This window comes from Cyclopterus lumpus, chromosome 11 (genome assembly GCF_009769545.1).
Source record: "Cyclopterus lumpus isolate fCycLum1 chromosome 11, fCycLum1.pri, whole genome shotgun sequence".
NCBI classification, from domain to species: Eukaryota; Metazoa; Chordata; class Actinopteri; order Perciformes; family Cyclopteridae; genus Cyclopterus; species Cyclopterus lumpus.
Genome location: NC_046976.1, coordinates 1905597 through 1927301, shown reverse-complemented (window position 1 = coordinate 1927301; position 21705 = coordinate 1905597). Strand labels below are relative to the sequence as shown.

The following is a 21705-nucleotide window of genomic DNA, read 5'->3' as shown; positions in this document are numbered from 1 at the left end:
GGGGAACAGCTGCATAGTGGTTGATTATGGATTACCTTTTCTCCAGGGATGCCTTTCCCCGGCGCTCCCTCTAGGCCTCGCAGACCTCGCAACCCCATCTCTCCCTAGATCAAACAGCAGATCAGGGCATTAAAAAGACCTTTTTGAGTGAAGGCAGAGCAGGAGTGTAGTTACTCTAGGCATATGATCGTCTTCAAATTAAAGTCTATGCTGCTTTACAGTGTACAGTGACCATAGACTACATCTCCCATAATGCATGTCAATTTTTGTGGCCGGCGAATGAACCGTGGGACAGACACAGTCTCTATAGAGTTAAGGTTAAGGGTGGGTAACTGCTCCAATGGAAGTGCAGAGAAGGGTGAAGACTACAACTCTGCTTCTGCTTCATGATCTGAACCCTGGGTTGTCATGGATTAAGTCTCTTAATTAACTTGGTCACATTTGCAGAAATGAGATGCGCTCCATCCCAAGTGGGATGAATGCCGTCTCGACTCATCAGATCAGGCTTTCCCCAGAAAGTCTGCCAGTTATCTATGTAGCCCACATTGTTTGCTGGGCACCACCTGGACAACCAGCGGTTGAATGACGACATGCGGCTATACCTGTCATCATTGATCAGATTGGGGAGAGGGCCAGAGAAAACTACGGTGTCCGACATTGTCTTGGCATAAGTACACACCGATTCCACATCCGGCGTGTATTATAATCTTACTGTAACTACGCTCATCTTTAGCCAGCAGTTTTAAACAAGATTCAATGTTGCCCTCTCATGTTCTTGGCAGCTCACAATTATTTATTGTACCAGAGTTATGTCCTTCTTAACTGTGACAAAAGAGCTTTGAACAAAGTTGATGTAATAATGTGCATCTTTGCCTTTGTTATTTTCTTTTCTTTAAGTTTGATTTTTGATAGAGTAATGTGGGTTTCTTAACCCTAAATGAAATGGAGCTATGTTATAATAAGATAAATTTGCTTACATATATTTTTTCATTTATACAAATGCATGTACAATATTTTGACACTTGAATGAACAATAAGCCAATGCAAAGACAGTTATTTAACAATATGTTAGGGAGTTTATACAGTGTTACAGTGACAACCGGCGCTTTGAGGGCAACCGTGATGCTGATGTGGCCCCCGGTGAAAATGAGTTTGACACCATGAAAGTGCTTCTTTACTTCCTTGATATAGTGTCATACCTGTGGAAACAAGATGCTGAGGTGGACACATGATGCAATAAGGGATCATGTTATGTTCACTCCTACTAGGGCTGGGCATTGGTTTGATTACCTTGAAGGAATCGCCCGACATAACCCAGTATCAAGTCATATCATTACATTACATTTCATTTAGCTGATGCTTTTATCCAAAGCGACTTACAATCACACACCGTGGACACAGCTACGGGGGGCAATTCAGGGTAAGTGTCTTGCTCAAGGACACATCGACGAGGGCCGTGAGCGGGGATCGAACCACCGACGGACCTGCTAACCACTGACCCACAGTCGTATCAAAACTTCTTCAGTCAAACAAGACCTGCAATCAATCCAGTTTGTGCTCAGATCTAGAAATAAAAACAGTTTGCGTGGTGTTGAGCGCAGCCAATCACAGGCAAGCGTTCTTCAAACTAATGCGACGTGTTATTGCAGCTTCAACCCATACGGCTCTGAACACGGCAGTGAGCAGCTAATGGTGGGGGGCAGAGGTCAGGGCAGTGTGAATGGAATGAACAATCAGGGACAGGGCAGACAATCACAGGGACAGCAAGTGCAGGGAAACAGAGGACACGAGAGACGGGGACTTCAAAATAAAACAGGAAGCACACAGGAAGCCTTGGTTCGTGGACTTCATTCTCAGCGGTGAACGCTATAAGCGCTGTGCAGTGTCTTTTTATAACCACCCATTTCAAAATGTAGGAAGTAACTTAACTAATTGATGATTGGGTCAACATCTGATCTGGACTCAATTCAACTTGGACCATGGTCATTTTACAAAATGTGACCGTGACTCACCTTCGGCCCATCAGCGCCGTCCTCACCAGGAATGCCAGGTATCCCAGCAACCCCATCCGGCCCTGGCTCCCCCTGGAACGCCACACATAAATTCAACCCTTCTGGGTCAGGCTGGGCCTTCTCGTGAACATGTTTTATCCAATGGGGACTTTGGATGTCTTACCTTTGGTCCTGGTTCACCGAGACCCCTCTCTCCCTGAGATCCGGGCTCTCCGGGGAAACCCTGGTCGCCCTGGGACACAACACAAATCACCTCAACAACTGAATGATTCAAAAAAGTGCTTGTAGCGCTCCATGGTTGGTGTCAGGTAAATCTCATATTTAGAGATTTTCGGAGGAAATCCAGGTACAAAAACTGGAAGGAAATATCATGTAAAGCTATAAGGCTACCCAAATTCTATGCTGAACATATGTACACATCCATCACAGTTCGCAGACTGTCTGCCTGGTTTAAACCTTCCACACACTCAGTCATTGAGAAACTATTACAGATGTTTTGTGCACTTTCAGTTTCAGTTTCTCCTCAAAAGGAAGTGACTCAGGTAATCTGGCTGCTGTATGACCTCTAACCTGTTCGATCATGTGACTGCTTGTTTCTCGCCACATTAGATCTATTTTTAGTGATGTCACTGGTGAGTACAGTATTGTCATAACTCTATTTTCTAGGCTTTTATATATGACTCTCCCTGTGATTATGAATGACAAGTTTCTGAAATCCCAAATTACTTTTTCACAACAAAGTCAATTATTGATTGTTTCTGTCTCGGGATACATGATATATGGACCTGTACTTGTAAAGCACTGCAGAGCGCTTTAACAATACATGACATCATTCACCCGTTCACACCCATTCATACACTGATGGGAGGGGCAACCATGCAAAGGGCCACCTCAGGACTCTAACTAATTATTTTATTCAGCTTACGGGAGGATGGACTAGCAGAGTCATTTGATGGAAGGAAAACCGTCTCTCATACAGTTGCCACACCATTGTAAATAAGTGAACCAGGGCAAGGCCGGACCTCTTGTCCTGTACTCAATGCTTTGTGAACATTACAGTCATTTTGCCGAAGTAAGTTTTGCATCGTTCGCTGTGACTACAAATGACAGGAGGATAGTAGGCAGTGGTGGAAAGCAACTATGTTTATTTCAGGTGCTGACCTTTAGTACAGTCTTGAGGCCCATTCTTATTACAAAGTCATGTATTATAACGTGTATTTTCCTTCATCAAGAACGTCAGATAAATGTACAACTTACTTATTGTCTGTTTAACTTAACTCATTCTATGAAATAATATAAATGCCACACTCTTTAACCATAACTGCTACTGACCTTTGGTCCAACGATACCCAGTCCAGGAGGTCCTCTGGGACCAGAAGGCCCAGCTGGCCCTAGGTCCCCCTACGGCCAAAGGGAAACATCATAATTTAAAGAATAGCTCCACAAATAAAGGATTAACAAGTGAAGGAAACATTTTCATTGGCCTTGCCTTTTCTCCTTGCATGCCTGCCCCGGGAAACCCCACCAAGCCTGGCAGCCCGGGGGCTCCTGTGTTTCCCTGAGGGTCAGACAGGTGAGAGGTCAGACAGGTCGTCCTTTACAGGATCAAAGGTTTTCACAAGACGTGTGGTTGCAATCCCAACCATGTTTAACAGGTCCCCCGTACCTTATCACCTGTGTACCCGACTCCTGGAGGTCCACGGCCCCCTTTGGGGCCCTCATACCCCCTGTCACCCTGCAAGAAGAAACAGTGGCAGAGTTGAGAGAACAGGAAGCCCAACAAGAAATGCACATCAGATATTGGTTCTATCTTTAGACTCAGATCATACAACCATCTGCAATTCATGTATGAAACTGAATTTGTTTTGAACTGGTCTTTAAAACAACAATATGTCTTCTCTCATATTTGAAAACTCAGACTATCCTAAATTAAAGGATCAATAAAATGACACATACAATAGTAGTGAACCAGCTGGTCCTGGAACTTACCTTGGACCCTGGAAGACCCTCACCTGGAAACCCTGGGGATCCTTGCATCCCTGGTGGCCCTGCTGGACCCTAAACACATCAACACAAAGACAGTCAGTACTGACTGAACAGATATGACATGATATTAGTAATCTGGAAGCACTTGAATACCCACACAACAATGGTACAAGCCAGTTGCTGAGCAGCTGCACTGCCAATAGTAACCTCTGTGGTCTAAAGGATCAGCTCAACGTTCTAAATGAACATGTTGCACTTAGTTTTTGATGTGTTCCTAGAGTGGATCTCATTGATAAAAAGAAAACTGTATAAGTGAAGCGATCCCTTTTGCTTTGTGACAGATGAGATGTCAGTGTTCTGGCCCTTTAAACATCCTCCTATGGAAGCAAAGGAAGGTCATAGCAGTTACTGAACTGTGACCGAATACTTCATGTGGAAAATGGAACACCATTGAATATATAGTATTCCAATATTTTACTTTGAAAGTCAAGTGGTCAATTCACATGGTTTCCAAAGTAAAAGATGTATCTTTATATTTATTGTAAATTAGAGATTAGTCGTTAACCCCAGATTGCGATAAACAATATATTTCTATATTTTCACTTTTTTTTCAGTTTTGTGAACTCACCGGTGATCCTGGTTCACCCATACCCATTGATCCAGGAGGACCTGGTCTTCCTTGGTTCCCCTTGTCCCCCTGAAAAATTAAGTTGACAGATTAGAGATAAACTGTGATGTAAACAGGACACACGTTGGCCTTCCTGCAGATAGGCAAGTTGGACAATGTTCCTTAGTTAATTAAAATTTTAAACAAACCCAAATGTACCTTAGGACCAGGGAACCCAATGCCGTTATCACCTGGAGGTCCAGATGCACCCCTCATCCCTCGCTCACCCTGTTAGGGGAGAGAGGAATTAACAAACATGCCTAGAGCTTCAACCTGTGAACAAACTGATTGATATATTATTGATATATTTTAAATTTGACTGCCAATGTTCTTACTTTAGATCCAGATGTCCCTTCTGGACCCTGGTCTCCAGGTCCTCCTCTGGCTCCCTGAGACAGAAACAAAGCAGGAAGTAAATATGTATGAACCATAAATAACATTGAAGCAATTTAAGATAATCTTTAAAAAGAAGTAGTCAATATTGTAAAGATAAATTAAACGTAACGCAACAAGGGTTGGTTTTTTTTGTGGGTTTTTTTTCCCCCAGCTCCTCTTTCTTATCACTGCTGTCTTCTCTGATCCCTCACCAGCGTCCCACGGACTAATACAGGAGTGGGGGAGATTGAGCCCAGCTCCCTGTGGTGGTTTCTCAGAGCATCTGACTGCAACACCTACGTGACATGTGTCATTATTATGATTATTAAATGTGGGATTGTTTATTTTTTTTTTAAACGGTCAAAATGGATGCAGCAGAACCAGGGATCTTCTTCATTCCACACGTCTACACCACCCACAATGCACCTTGGCAACGACAGGTCAGTCAAAGATTTGTGCATCATGAGGAGCGGAAAACTCACTTCTTTGCAACTCAGTATGTTTTCAAACCTTCAAGTGCCATCAGTTCAGGTCCTTTAGGGCTGAGCATGTGTAAACCATGTCGGCTCTATTCCACATGTCACACCTTGGGATCAGTGTGTGTGACTGCCCTCTGCTGGAGTCCACGAGCAGTGGGCCAGGACCATATGGACGTCTGCTCCACATGAAGCTCCTCAAATGGTACAAATACACAGGTTCAACGCTGTCATGAAAACTAACCAACAACGCATGCCTATGATTCATGTCACTACAATATCAAAATTGCCAGGCCTTTTTTTCAGTAGGTCAAATATCTTTTAAGCCAAGTATTTACGATGCACTGTGGATATTTTGTGAAAGTCATAATTCTGATAACTTTTTGTCAAAGTTCAAATATTGTCGATCTTTCAAAACACTCAGAGCTTTCAAATGCATTATCATGCAACATATCCTCATACAACGGTTGGTATGATATCTTATGAATAGTCACTGCAACACGTGTCAACAGGAAACGTTTACTTTTATAAAGATCAGCTGCTTTCAGAGCAAAGACGTCCAGGAAACTGAATACAAGCTGCTCTGTTGGTTGATCCCCTCCAGCGTCTCATTCCTCTCCTCACTTCCTGCCTCCCCTTTTTGCTACAACATATCTGCAAGTTGATTATTTTAATAACTGTTATATATTCTAGTTTGATACAGATTCACTTGGATCCAAGAACATTGAACAGTTGTTCATCTTTTACATGTTGGAGGGTTTCAGCTCCAAGAGAATGTCAGTCGATAAAGTTTAGAGTGGAAGTCAGAAAAAGGGATGGAAGTATACTTTTATCCATTAACCGTCGGGTTCTACTGTTGTATTTACTTCTACAACTGGCGTGACGCCAGTGGTTCATGGTCATATCTTTATTTAATAATTCTACCACCTGAGTGAAGTGTCATTGCACTTTATGCATCTCCACATGTTTCGAGCGCTGGACAGAAGTTGTGGCAAAAGAAACGACCGGAGTAGGAGAGAAAAGAGCCAGTGAGCACTGCAGAGTCATTTGAGTGAATGCTGATTGTAACTTTTCCCACTGAGGACCAGGCATGAGTGGGTGTTAGTGGCTAGAGGAGGAAACAAACAGGTGTTTCTGAAACCAGCGTCTATTCCGGTGTCAGTTAGCAAATCCTGGACGGATGGATGGGCCAGTGTTTTTCAGACGCGATGCCTCCATCAGCAGTGTGTGTCTTCCCAAAGCTGACATGTGACTCTGGTTCAGGTTTAGTCCGATTTAGGCACAAAGATGACTTGTTTATTAGGTTGAGGGTAACATCAAGGTTTGGGTGAACAGGTAAACGAAGATAACATGTGTGTCCTCCTCACATTCTGTTCTGAGGGGCTACACACAGTCCATGCAGAAGCATGCTTTGGAAAATGGAATGAAAAAGAGATGAAGTTGATTTGAAGTCATATGGGCAGAAAAAATGCCAAAACACCAGCTGGTCCCTTTAAATTGAGATCATGTTGTCGTTGATAGACGACATCAACGGCTGCCTCTGCACTGGTGGGTACCGATACTGTGACGGTGTATGCTCGGTGCTCCGGGACTATGAATACACGTCTGACAGTGTGTGGAGGTAGATTCCATGGGAACCAGAAGGACCCAAAACCTAACGATTGGCTGCTGTTGTTCTACCGACGCTGAAGGGGGCAACACACACATTTAAGGAGCGAGGGAATGGATAACATGTGCCCAAATCCTAATCCTCTGGGACAACGCCTGCTCAAAGACTACAACCAAACATTGCAAGCTTGGATTCCCCGCTTTGGAAAGGCTACATTAGGAGGGGGATAAGACCTAATCCACAGCTCACATTCCACAAGTGCAGAGGCAGGAGATGGACCGCAGTGTGTGGCTTTCACTGCAGCGCTGACTGTTACAGCGTGGAGGTTGAGGGGGGGGGTCAATTTGACCACACAGCCATTGAGGTATGAGGATGAGGGCTCATACTTCACCTCTTAAATGATAACTCGTCTCAGTTGGGTGTACTGTGTGTGGTAATATCAGGCTTTTAAATGAAACATCTATTGTCATATCTTTACAAATATGGAACCAACCTACTGCATGATTCCGGTATGGAGTCACAGCATCGTTCATCAATAGAGTGATAATAAAAAGCATGGTGGTTATAGTGCATTCCCTCTGAGCCATATTTGGGTTTTTCTTCTTACATTTCAGTGCCCTCCATGTAAAGGTTGGCCACTTTTATGAGAGTTGTCTGCCATAACTCTGATATTATGAAGATGTACTTGTTTGATTATAAATAGTTTTAATTTATGATTTAATTCATATACTATAGAATGCCATTTAAGTCAGTATTAAATCAAATAAAAAAGGAAATACATGAAATAAATCCTAAGTAAATAAATAAGGGAATAAATAATGAATAAATAAATGTAAATATATAAATGAGTTCATATGTCTTTCCCAAGGACACATTGACATGGACTGGAGGAGCCAGGGATCGAACTGCCAATGAAAAAAAGGCTTTAATCTGTATATATTTCATATAAATAAATATCATCAGCATAGCATCAGATCATTTTCCAATGTGAGCGAAGAGACAATCTGTTGTGATGCGAAAGCATTAACTGAGACTGTATAATGTCTACTGCCTAGCCATTTATAAATGCAAAGAGTATTGATTATTGGGATGAAAAGCTACAAAAACAACAACAACACTTCACCTGTTCTCCTCTTGGGCCTCTGGGGCCAAGAGGTCCGTCTGTGCCCTGAGGAAAGACACCAGCACAGTATCATCATGTGTACATACACATCTTTGCCACAATAGAAAAGTCAGAGTGTTGATTAGAAGCAAATGAATATTAAAACCTACTTGTTCTCCCTTTTCACCGGGGACGCCACATTCCCCGAGCTCCCCCTGGGAATACAAGCAGTAAAGAAGCATAACTATTTCATACCTGGATTCGTCAGTGGAGATACTTTATGAATAAAAATAGTATTTTAAAAACGATATAACTAATTTGAATGATACATACCTTTTCCCCTCTGCTGCCAAGTCGACCCTGTAGCAAAGGAAGGTTTGACTTATAAATCTGACCCCAGAATCTGTCCACCAACCACCATGCTTCTGGTATAGAAAGTCATTTATTCTGATAGAGAGTGAGATTCAGATTCAGGACGTGATTAGCCTAGCTTAGCATAACGACTGGAAACATGGGGGGGAGCTGTCCAAATATGAATTTCTTGGTTGAAAAAGGGTCCAGTAACTTTTCAGTCTGTCATCACAGCAGATAGTTATCTGTAAGTTATCATTAACTTTTTCTTACTGACTTACCTAGACGTACTTTATTTTAATTTTTAATTTTATGTCATTTTACTCTATTCTTATTTGACTATATTTCTATGTGTGTGTAGAATAAAGGAGTGTTTTCTTAAAGCGTTACACTAAGATAAATAATCTAAAACCATTGAAGAGGTCAAATCAGTGAGAATGACCTTTGCCTGTTAAAATGGCCCACTGCTTCTTCCCAGACTGCATTATTTAACACCACAATGTTTTCATGGTAAACCACTGAAGAAAAGGTTGATCAAATCCCTTTGGAGCTCCGTCTGCCTCCCAAAATCACTCCGATGTACAGCCTGACCCAGGCAGGAGAAGGTCCAGACAGATATTTGATGATTACCTCAAGGCCCTCCATTCCTGGACGTCCGTTGATGCCAGGTTCCCCCTACAGTGACCGAGCCCAGACAAAACAGCACATCAAACAACACTTCATGGACTCTGTCTGTTACCAGCGCTGGATTATGGGAGACAAAAGGGACTTACACGAGATCCCTTTGGACCCGGAGCGCCATCAAACCCCTGCTCGCCTGGTTTCCCCTAGATGAAAGAAAAGGGAGAGATTGTGCCGAATGAGAATAGTTGGGCCCCCTTTTTAGTTTGGACTCTGTGTATGTATAGGCAAAGGTGAGACGGGGCATACTCAGTGCGACCTGTCTGTAACCCCTGCCCAACATAAACCTCCACCTCAGTGCAGCAGGTTCTCAGATCTTCTCAGCCTGGTGTGTTTGCTCATGTTTAAACTTCCATCGTTGACCTTTGCCTCCAACAATGAAAACCGCCCATTCAGCTGGGCCCCTGCACCACCTGCTACACTTACGTTGTGGGAAACATTTCACATCTTTTCCCTGTAGTGCCAGACGCACCTGCTGGAAGAGGCCCCCCAGTCCCGGGTACTGAGGCTGGGAGAACACCCCTCCCCCCCTAGTCCCTTGAGTGAAGACTAGTTGATGGATCAGCCAGTTGGTCAAACTACCAGGAAGATCTTCAATGGAATTCAGTCCAGACATTCAGGGTCCATTGAGGAGGATACTCCTACATCTATGTCCACACATTGAACTAAACAAACCCAACCAAAGGTCCACTTATAGCTTGTTCACGGCGCGCTGATCTCTAGCGTAGCCAACATGGATGAAAGGTGCTATGTGTGTTGTTACAAGAGCTACTGCGCTCACATGTCGACAGCCCCATCCACTCATGGAGACCATGCCATATGTAGTCCAGCTGTGATGATATACCTGTAGATATTACATCACATTATCTGGTCTTATTTTATATCGTGAAAGTTGTTTTGAAAGCTCATGGAAAAGCAAGTCGGTGAACTTTTAGTTGTGATAGTTTGGGAAATTGTTGTTTACAATGTCACAAATACACTTCTAAGCCCATCAAGATAAATCAGATGTATACTGTTTTAATATAAGTATCACATCTCATTGTTGTTTATCCTGTTAAATTACATTACGACAAGTTACAGATTTTGGTTTTTGGTTGTTTATAAACACGTTTTAAGAATTGCAATACATGAAAATGTAAGTCACCATAAGACCCATCCATCTATGTTATGTGAAATGAAACCACAATATCTGGTAGTACATGGCAATCTATATATATATACATGTTTTTGAGAAATGAAACACAGAATATGTTAATCACATAAGGACATGATTTACAGTAAAGCAGCATACTGTAATACACTCACCGGGCTTCCAAGGTGACCCCTGTCCCCCCGCTCACACAGACAGCTCTTTGGCTGTGGGCACTGAAATAAAGACATGGGGGGGGGTTACAATACAAGAAAAATCAACAATGTGCTTTAGATACAAAGCAAAAAAAGTTATGGTTTTCTTGGGTTTTATCATTTTGGTCAAGGCTAATGTTGATAGTTCGCAGATTGCTTTCTGTTTTGTTTTTTAACGGTTCATCTCCTCTTGAATTAGTGTCATGCACTTGTAGGAACACTATCCAAGGACAACACTGTAGTCAAAAGGATCATGAGAGTGAATAATCACTGGGATGATATTCGTTAAACACCTCATTGTACTTACCCCAGTTTTGACAATTGTGTTCTGAAAGAAACAAAAAGGAACGACAGTCACTCAAAGTCCAATCCAGCAGAAATCATAAACTTGGACCAAGGAAGCCGCCCACAACCTGTACAAGTCTTCTTCAGTCAACACGGGCGCAGAGCCACCTGGAGGCACAGCCCAACCTGACGGTGTCAGCCGAGACTCACTAACTAATAACTTATAACACTAATAGCATTAACACCAGCAAAATACTTGTAACTAAATCCATACTCTACTTTATATCCGCGGTAGTTATGTCAAAGCATGAATTTCACCAATGTTTCTCACCCCAAATAACCTTTACCTTTTACCCCTTCTCTAACTGGGAATGTTGGTATTGGTACATGGCAGCGGTAGAAGAAGAAGGCCTACTCAAAACTTCTTTTTTTTAAAATAAAAGTCAACATATTAACTATTATTGTACACTCAGTAAAAGTCCACTTCACTCATAACTCAGTTATTTTGTGGTACAGTCAATTAGAATAGTAGTACAATCAGGTTACTTGGGTGTGTGACTACGTCATGGCTGGTGTTTGTGTGGAGAGCCAAGCGTTCAGCTCCTTTCCGAACAAACATGTTTCAACGGGCACTGCATATATAATCCTACATTATGCATCTTTGCCCTCATAGTTTATCTACATATTGTTTATTTCAGTACGTGTCTACACTCTGTTTTCTCCACGCATCTCAAAGGCCAGTATATTTGCGAGTGCGACGACGCCATCAGTGAAACTTCAGACTACACTGGACCCTTTGGACTAATAACCCTGACACAGACATGACTCACCAGTTCATTGAAGAGTCTGTCATCAAGCTGGCTGTCAGTGAGGCTGAGGACGTGCTGCTGCGGGGGGGCGCTGGCGATGGATCTTAGTCTCGCACCCATGGAGCCGTCCCTCGGCGGGCCCGACAGCCTGATGGCGAACACCCTGATGTTGTGCTGCTTGGCCTCAGAGGCAGCTGTCACCGCGCTGGGGCTGCGTGGGTGGTCCGCTCCGTCCGTCAGCAACAGCGCCACCCTCAGGCTGCTGGAGGACGTCTCGCGGCCGAACACCTGGGTAGCGTTGGTGATGGCGTAGGCGGAGTAGGTCCCGTGGCCGATGAAGGTCATGGAGGCCACGCGGCTCTGGAAGACGTCCAGGTCCTGCCAGTCCCTGAAGTTGTGCTCCACCGACACGGTGCTGCTGTACTGCAGGGCGGCCAGGCGCAGACGCAGACGCCAGCCGTCCGACGCCAGCCGCTGGAGCTTCGTGCTGAAGCGCAGGACAAAGTCTTTCTGTCGTTCGAACAGCAGAGATTTGGCTCTCTCTGAACTGTCCACGATGAACATGATCTCCACCGGGCAGATCAGGGCTAGGAAGGAGCCAAAACAGAGCCGGCTTACATTCTAATAGCAACCAGTTAGAGAAGTGTTAAGCAGCTGGTGCAGCATTTCAACTATTAGCTTCTACCTGCATGTTTCACAGAGCGGTAGGCTCCATTGTTCCACCAAATGGTACCTTCAACCATCCAGCACTCCAGAACTCTTTTTTCCTGGACAAACCCTTCCAGCCAATGACGAGACATCTCTAAAACTCATGAGTGGATTTTCAATAGAACCTACCCAATACATTGGCCAATATTTACTGACTGTATTTAGTATTTTACTGTCAAAGGGGACATATTGAATTCCAGGTTTATACTTGGAACCCAGAGTTGAGACCAGGAAGCAGAGTCATTGTGTTACACGGCGCTCGGCGCTTCCCATAGAGCAGTAACCTAACCAAAACCCCATAGAGACTGTGTCTGCCAAACGGTCACTTCAATTAATGAAATCAAAAGTAAACCGAAGAGGAGTTATACAAAATATTATAATAAAAGTTAACACCAGCAACAACAGTGCAACACAAAGGGGGATTAATTGTGGTCTCTTAGTGTCAGACACTAAAGCCAATCATATTTGTTATCGTAATAATATAATTCAATTCAATTCAGTTTATTTTGTATAGCCCAATATCACAAATTACAAATTTGCCTCAGAGGGCTTTACAATCTGTACACATACGACATCCCTGTCCCAGGACCTCACATCGGATCAGGAAAAACTCCCCAAAAATAACCTTTGACAGGGAAAAATATATTATAATATAACAATCCGATAGGATTCCAGGTCTGTATTCTGAAATATTATCGGGATTATCAGGTTTAGAGGGTGTGCTTTTAATATCCAAGCGGACATCGATAATGATAGATTTAGCACTGCATATATCTACTTATTATATTTGATTGGCTTCTGTGAGAGAGTACAGAAATGCACAACCTTGACCTATAGGGCGACTGTGGCTCAGTGGTGAGCAGGGTCGTCCTTCAATTAGAGGATCGGTGGTTCGATCCCCTGCTCCACTAGCCCATGTTGATGTGTCCTTGGGCAAGACACTTAACCCCCAAATTGTTTCCGTAGCTGTTCTACGGTGTGTGAATGTTAGTTAGTCCTGGTGTGCAGGTGGAACCGTAGCTCCTCCCATCAGGGTGTGAATGATGTCATGTCGTGTTAAAGACCTTTGAGTGGTCGGAAGACTAGAAAAGTGCTACACAAGTACAGACCATTTACCTTGTTCTGGCATAGAATTAGAAAATGTTATAGCCTTTCCCAGGCGGCTACCTCTGGTTCTCTGGTTCTGACGAGTATAGCCAATAAGCTAGTGTCTTAAAATCTGCATTCTCTCTATTGACCTTCAGGGGGCGACTCCTCCGGTTATAAAAAGAAGTCTGTTTGTATATGAGATAATGACTCTACTCCTCTCTTGATTTATTCCCTCAGTAAACATTGTAAACATGAGTTTATGGTCTCAATCTCTAGTTTCAAGTCTTCTTCAATACAGCATGATGTTCATTTAGTAAATGATGGTCTATTTAGAGTCAAACAGACCATAAAGCAGAGTATGCTGCAGGGCGGGGCGACTGCGATTGACAATCATTTACGGTGTCTCTCCATCACTCCTCTGCATTCTAAATATGGTAACTTGGTTGCAAAAAAACCAACATGCCGACAACTGTAATGGTGAAATTGTCAAACTCAAACTCAGTCCACAAACCAACGGGGGACGTCACGTTGTCTACGTCCACTTCTTATATATGGTCTATGCAATTAACTTTAAAAGCAGTCACATAATGAAAAACTCACTCTTTCACTTTTTCAGCGTTTACCAGCCCACAAAATATAAGTATAAACCTGAAAAGAATGCATGACACTTATGTGTAATCAGACATAAGTTCAGATAATGTAAGACTTTCTCCAGATGTCATTAGTGACTAGGATAACCTATGCACTGTATCTTTGATACACAGCCTTGATACAGTTCAAGGCTGTTTCAAACACTTACTTTTGGCCTCATTAATGAAGACCTGGTTGTCGACTCTCTGTCCTTTTCTCCTTCTGTTTTGGCATGTGGTTGGACTTGGCAGGGTCAAAGTAAGGATCAGAAGCTTGAGGAGCCACCGCGTAGTCATCGTTCAGTCCGGCTGCTCAGCCTGGAAAAACGTAGCGACGATTAGAGCAGGATCAGTGGTCAATGATGCTACTCTGAGACTTATCAATGGACAGCATCAGCATCTGCACTGGGAGGCAGTGATTTCTCATGGACACAAGAGGGAGACAGGACTGCCACCCCAGCTGGATCCCCTCAGCATCCTCTGGGCCGGTTTCACAGGTCACACAGCTCAGCTCTCTGCTCCCTGTTCCAACTGCCGTTTGACATCATCACTATTACTTCTACATCTGCTTTTACCAACCACTACTACTGCCGCACATACAACTATGAACTCCTGCTGATGCTAGTGTTGGTATCGTGAATGCTTCTCATGCATCTACCAGTAGAACTACATTCCAGTGCTGCTGGCAATGATATTGCTAGAGCAGCCTCTCTCTCCTCTGTCCTTATCCTTCTAGACCTTTCTGCTGCCTTTGACATAGTGAACCACCAGATCCTCATGTCCTCCCTCCAGGACCTGGGTATCTGAGGCACCGCACTCTCACTCTTCTCATCCTACCTCACCGACCGCACTTACCGGGTAACCAGGAGAGGATCTGTGTCTGAGCCTTGTCCTCTGACTACTGGGGTCCCTCAAGGCTCCGTCCTGGGTCCTCTCCTCTTCTCTCTGTACACCAACTCTCTTGGCTCTGTCATTCGCTTGCATGGCTTCACCTACCATAGCTACGCTGACGACACCCAATTGATCCTCAGCAGCACGAATCTCTGCCTGTCTGACTGACATCTCTCAGTGGATGTCTGCACACCACCTGAAAATTAACCCGGACAAGACTGAATTTATTTTCCTTCCAGGAAAAGGCTCTCCCACCCACAACCTAACTATTACCTTCAACAACCTTCAACAAGTGTTGGCCCCGCCCCCGACCACCATGAACCTCGGTGTGACACTCGACAGTCAACTCTCCCTGACTGCCAACATCACCACAACAACACGCTCCTGTAGGTACATGCTGTACAACATCAGGAGAATACGACCCCTTCTCACTCACGGCACAGTTTCTGGTCCAGGTTCTGGTCCAGGCTCTAGTCCAGGCTCTGGTCATCTCACACCTAGACTACTGTAACTCCGCCATCCGCAGCTCATCCAAGAATGCAGCAGCATTCACCCACACTACTCCACTCCTCCGCTCCCTTCACTGGTGCTTTCGTACCGTGCTGCAAACCGATTGGGTCCAGTCTACATCCAGGACATGGTCTAACCTCACACCCGAGCCCGTTCACTCCGCTCGGCATCTGCCATCCATCACTGCGAGCTAAACACTCAACAAATCACGACTCTTTGCAGAAAGTCTCTACATCTCCTGTCGCAAACTAAAAACACATCTTTTCTGACTATAGCTTGAATAAACTGAATAACACTTACTTATAGTATTTTGTAGTTTGGCTTTCTTGAAGAAATTGTATTATCTTGATTCTTGTTGTTCTGAATTTGTTATCATGGTTGAATGCACTTTGCATTGTAAGCTTAGGATAAAAGCATCAGCTAAATGATATGTAATGTAATGTAATGATACCCCTAGTAGGGTTGGACATAGGTTAACTATTCCTTTAATATTTCTGCTTGTGTCATATAAGCAAAGGGGAGGACTGATTTATGGGATTTTTGCATTCCTGGGTGTTACTTTAGCTAGACATTGACAATATCTCTATTAATTTCATGCAATACATACATGCAATACAGGATTTGATTAATATCACCCACCTCTACTATCAACACCGCAACTTAAATTACTTCTGATAATATCATTATGCTATTTTCCTTCTACTTTTACAAATTACTATTACAATTACTGCCCATAGCCTAATTGGTCTATTATTGCTTTTATTTATAACTCTATTGTAATATAACTACTGCTCTGCTGAAATACTTCCACTACAGCTAATCACCACGACTCCTGATTTAATTGATGTATTAATATTTTGACTGATACCTGTGTATGAAATGTGTGACACAAGTAAACTGGCCCTGCTTTGCTGCTGTTACCGGGGCCATTACCATTACAACCACTACTCCATACAATATAGATGGTATAGTAATAATAGTAATAACAGTAATTATAGTAATAATGGGAAGGGAGTCAGTCTGACCCTACCTGTGTGCTATAGAGCTCCGGGTTATTCCATCAGTGAGACCAACAGGTGCTGCTGTGCTGCGCTGCCAGACGGTTTGAGCTCTGGACTCTAACCTGCAGTCCTTCTGACGGGCCAGCACACCGGCGACAAGTCACCCACATTACTACGACTAAGACTTCCGGTCGGACCCCTTCACAATACAACTTTCACTTGAGAAACGAAGCAACACCGAGGTCTTTTACACCTAGAGTTGTACATATCATATTAATGCCATGTGTTGAACATGCAATTATGAGTATATTTGAAAACGCTGCTCGTAGTTCCGGGTCGCGCCAGCTGCTTTTATTTTGAAGGCCAACTGAAGCAGCTGCAGCCACTTTTCATTAGTCCCGATTCTGATGAAGGGACTGACAATGGGACACTAACACCGGCAACTTTACACCTTGAGAAGCACCAGTGCAACACATATGAAATAACTAATTTACAAGTGGAAGACGTCAGAAGAATGATCAGATAACTGGAAAAGAAAGTATTGGAGAATGTGTATTATTTAAATGAATATCTGTGAATCGTTAAAGTGGCATATTGTTGTAGCTTGTTAAGCTGATTCATGTGTTTCTGGAGATTGCTGTAGCTTTTAAAGAGCAATAGCTGTCAAATAAATGTAGATGGGTAAAAACAATATTTTTAGAAAGCAACATCACATCTTTTGAAGTTGTTTTGGTGAATGTGTTAGCAAACAGTAAATACACATCTAGACGAGGCAACCCCGTCTCTTACAAAATCACATTATACAACGAAACTGCATCATCAATTCCGTGTGGAGGGACAACAAATGTTTCTCCCGGACTATGGTTGCAGTGGTAAACACGTGACAAATGTTGTGAATTGAAACATTGTTTGTGACCACATGGGGAATGTTCTCTCTCTTTTAGCTCTGTTTTGGTCTCCACCATCTGGCTCTTGAGCTGCTCAATGCTCCACTATGTTGCAGCTCATCACAGCTTGTTCCTTTTGTGAAGAGCGCTGCCTGCTGGAAACCAGGTTAATGAGTGATGGTTCATCACTTTACACACATTAATTTCATCCTTATGCTGTTATATAAAGATTGACTTGGCGCTTATGGTTTTTTTTCCACCACTTCCAAAATAGTACAAGCTTTTTTTTGTGCAAACTTGCAAAGTCGTCCACCACTGCAAACTTCTCTCTCCATACAGGGGAACGGAGTTCTGGTGTTGATCCGTGTAAAGGTTATTGCAACTAGCAACCAAGAAAAAACGAGCATGAGACAAAAACAATCTCATACTAAAAATGACTTATAGGGTGAGGAAGACAGAACATGGAGTCTGGTGTTGGACTGAAATATGTTTCTGTCAGGGTGGAGCGGGGGAAAAGAGATATTTAGGATGTTTTAAACCAAATCTTTATGGAGTCGTATGCTGAGTGGCAACCTGAGAAGACTAGGTGTCTGTGAGAGACTTACCTGGAAGAAGTATGTATGAGAAACCTCTACTAGCTGCTCCCATAATTCATACAGACAGGCTCAGATGAGGCCTCATGCCCAATTCCCAATAAATCATGGATATGTCTGAGACGTGCAAAAAGTGACCAATCATTCGATGAGCGTTCGCTGCAACATCTGAGAAAACATTCCTCCACAGATCCTCTACTTTTATAACATATCGGTTTGCTACAGCTTAGAAGGAACTGTGATCTGAACTCAACTCACACAATTGTAACAAGTGGTCAAAGGTATGGCGGCTACGGTGAGGTTCTTGAGATGGAAGCAAAACCTTCACAATAAAATATTGATATATTATGAAAGTGAAAATGAGCATAACAAGTCTCCTTTAATTTCTACGTAATGCAGTTTCTTTTATTGGCTGTTTCAAAAGTATTGAAACTCAGACGCTCAGTTCAACTGTAGTTGCTTATTTTCAACACATTGCTAAGTGAATTCATGAATTGTAATGGTTCAGTGAGTCAAGCCTATTGGTCGTTGGTGAGTCACGTGAGTCGCTCTCTCTGGTCATTGAAGCTAACGTCGACCACGTCTTCCCCTGAAGAGCTTTATTGTGAAAAGACACCCTGTGCAAAGCCTATATATCGACCCGCCGTCCCTGAGAGGTCCCTAGAGCACTTATTATTATTATAATTATTATTATTATTATCTGATCTTCATCAGAAGATGAAGGGTTCACACCAAAAATAAAAGACCAAAACAAAGGTGGCTTTTAAATTCTGCTTCCAAGAGTGAACTTGAAATCTCAGCTATGATGTTTTATTTTGTTATTCAAGCACACCCCATTGCTAACGGCCTGAAGCCAAAAAGGCCCTGAATCCTTCACTGTGACGAATATAAAATCACAGTTTGTATCGCGAATGAAAACGCGTGTAACGTTTGAGTGAGGCAGTGGATGTGGATGTGTCTGGAGAACAGCAGGCCGGGCGCCCGATGCTGCCGGCTGCATGGGAAGAGACGGCCAGTAGCGCTGTCTGCAGACAGCTCTGCGTTAAGGCAACACAGCCGGGCAGCAACAACAACAATACCGGGCGGGAGTTTGGAAGGCGCTTCCTGAGTTCAACATATTTTCATAAGACCAACAGTTTTTTTTACAGCACTCGGCTGCACGGCCAGACGCTTTCTGGACACAAGCATGACCCGGTGGAATGCTGCCAGGGAGTGGGAACCAAATTCGGCCCTGGCAATTTGACCATTTTGGGTACCGTGTAACCCCTACTCAGATGGGCTGTTCCAACATGAAGTGGGCTACCGCCGGCGGGTACATTGGTATTCCCATGGGCCTTGTGGGCCGACCCGCTTGGCATTTGCCAGAATTGCCTGACACTGAGCACAAGAGCAGTATCTCCTCAACTGCATTTCACAGCCTGATGGAGGCAATAAGATGAGCTGCAGCTTTTGCTTTTCAAAATTAGAAAAGAAATTAGGAAATGGGATTTCTTTTGACATCTTAAAGCAAAAGCGTATCAGGTCTGAACCGAAATGTGTATACAAGTAAAAACTAAGTCTTCTGCTCAGCTTTGTATACATCTCTTGCTTTTGGTTTGTCTTGCTGACGTGGTTGTGCTCTTCTTAATCTGTATTATGTTCTATGTGAAAATGAAACTGTACTCAAAACATAAACCCGGATTGGGAACAAAATTATATTTTTGACATTTTTAGAACCATGTAACCTCTGGTCAGATGGGCTGTTCCAACATCAAGTGGGCAGCGGCCGGCAGTTATATTGTTACGTCAGTCATCTTTACTGACATTGCTGGTGGGGGCCCTGACATCTAAGTGTCCGGGCCCCCACCAGTCCGAAACCTGAACACGGCTAACGGTGGGCTGGAAATCTGCTATAGCCGTGTAGCTCCTTCTTGTACATGAGCAATCCAAAAACAACTAGAACGGGCACTCGGTAGAGCGCATACCTTCGCCGCAGCCACTTTTTGGTACTTGGCATGAGAGGGTGGGGAACAGAACAGTGAACATTTTGGTGCTGTTTTCATGCAAATCGGATAAGAATTGACTGTGTTATGACAAACCCCGCACATTTTGCAAGGTCGTGACCCCCCCTGACCTTCGACCCTCAACCGCTAAGAAGCGTTATGACGTCATTGTATCATGTCGTATATCACAAGATCGGGCATTGAATTCTGCACATTTTGGCATTAGTTGCATGCCAATTGGATAAAAATTTACCGCGTTATGATAAAAAATACGATTTTGACCTTTTCATGACCTTGACCTTGACCTTTGACCCGATCGCTCCCAAAATCTAATCAAATGGTCCCCGGATAACAGCCAATCATCCCACCAAATTTCATGCGATTCGGTTTAATACTTTTTGAGTTATGCGAATAACAAACAGACATATTTACAAATAAATACACAGCGATCAAAACATAACCTCAGCAAAAGTATTTTGCGAAGGTAATAAATGAATGAAGGAATGAATTCAAATACTAAAGAGAGCAGTAGCTTTTCAAAGGCAGGCCACATCCTGATGAAGGCCAAGAGATGAACGGGGCTGAATGTAAGAAGTGGACGTGGTCGTCGGGACGTCCCCCGTTGGTTTGTGGACTTCGTGTTCCTCGTTTCCTCCGTCTCCATCTTTAATTCTGGCGCTGCAACCAAGGAACAAAGGTGACCATGTTTGTAATGTGGAGGAGTGACATAGAGACGGCATATACGACTCTGGAAGCGACAGAGACCTGTCAATCACAAGGTAGCCCCGCCCTAAAGTGTACTCTGCTTTATGGTCTATTTGACTCTAAATGGGACCATCATTTACTAAATGAACATCATGCTGGTAACACGCACAAATAAATAACATATTTACATATTGTTTCGTAAACAAAGAGGAAGCGTAAAGTCTTCTGGCACAAGCAGTGGTCTCCTTGGTGAAAGTCCTGTGTCTGTTTGACCATCCATAACTTCTTCAATAATGGTCACTCGATATTCTTCGTCCCTTAATCCCGCGCAGCTCGTTGAACTCCGTCGCTCTGACTGAATGCAGAAACGTTGAGATGAAACACAGACTCGCCCCATGCCAACACTGTTCCCATGGTGACTGGGCTGATTATTAACCAGCAGAACCTTTGCTGTGTTCGCTTCCCAAAAACAATGGGAAGTATGAGGCACATGCTAACTACTTTTGGACATGCGAGTTTAGTGTCTTTGATGAGGTCAAATGTCTCACTGTTTGAAAAGTATAGCTCAAGCGACTGTTCTTGAGGCAGCATTGTTTAAATGTAACTTCGAAGTGCCACATAGCGCTATAAATCTACAGTTTTAGAGCCTATATGAATGCTTACATGAGGAGCTCGCGGGTATGGAGTCTTCCTGAACCGGCCATCCTCGGATCATTTGTTGAAGCTCCCTGTGGCACTTCAGCAGGCCTGACAGCTTCATGCGGTCGGCCCAAGAGCCCCGCTCAGGGGCCCTGATAGGCATGTGATAGATATGCAGAGGTTGCCTCAGACATGTTGGCTCACATTGCATCACGGGGAGATGCTGCATTCAGGGGCAACTACTGAATAAAACCAATCCCGGTGTCCACCTTGGTATGCAGAATATGAACTAATAACCTCGGGGGTTATTAAATGCAGGGAGTTTTACAAGATGCAGAGCTCAGTCCAGCAGTTATTGTGGTCATGTCACGGTT

At 43.5% G+C, this 21705-nt stretch overlaps 1 protein-coding gene across 1 annotated transcript in view; it reads right to left on the bottom strand.

The window, feature by feature from the left end:
• col28a1a (collagen, type XXVIII, alpha 1a) overlaps nucleotides 1-21494 on the bottom strand; it is a 34188-nt gene extending 12694 nt beyond the window's left edge. Inside the window, exons 1-18 of the mRNA XM_034545416.1 lie at nucleotides 21356-21494; nucleotides 11698-12284; nucleotides 10565-10624; nucleotides 9352-9405; nucleotides 9209-9253; nucleotides 8561-8587; nucleotides 8398-8442; nucleotides 8249-8293; nucleotides 5001-5054; nucleotides 4825-4893; nucleotides 4627-4695; nucleotides 4002-4070; nucleotides 3679-3747; nucleotides 3502-3570; nucleotides 3345-3413; nucleotides 2176-2244; nucleotides 2013-2084; nucleotides 36-104 (exon numbers count right to left, since the gene is read on the bottom strand). Of these exons, the coding sequence (XP_034401307.1) occupies nucleotides 36-104; nucleotides 2013-2084; nucleotides 2176-2244; nucleotides 3345-3413; nucleotides 3502-3570; nucleotides 3679-3747; nucleotides 4002-4070; nucleotides 4627-4695; nucleotides 4825-4893; nucleotides 5001-5054; nucleotides 8249-8293; nucleotides 8398-8442; nucleotides 8561-8587; nucleotides 9209-9253; nucleotides 9352-9405; nucleotides 10565-10624; nucleotides 11698-12284; nucleotides 21356-21494 (1680 nt within the window). The remainder of the gene's footprint in view (nucleotides 1-35; nucleotides 105-2012; nucleotides 2085-2175; nucleotides 2245-3344; nucleotides 3414-3501; nucleotides 3571-3678; nucleotides 3748-4001; nucleotides 4071-4626; nucleotides 4696-4824; nucleotides 4894-5000; nucleotides 5055-8248; nucleotides 8294-8397; nucleotides 8443-8560; nucleotides 8588-9208; nucleotides 9254-9351; nucleotides 9406-10564; nucleotides 10625-11697; nucleotides 12285-21355) is intronic.
• Between the last annotated feature and the right edge of the window lie 211 nt (nucleotides 21495-21705).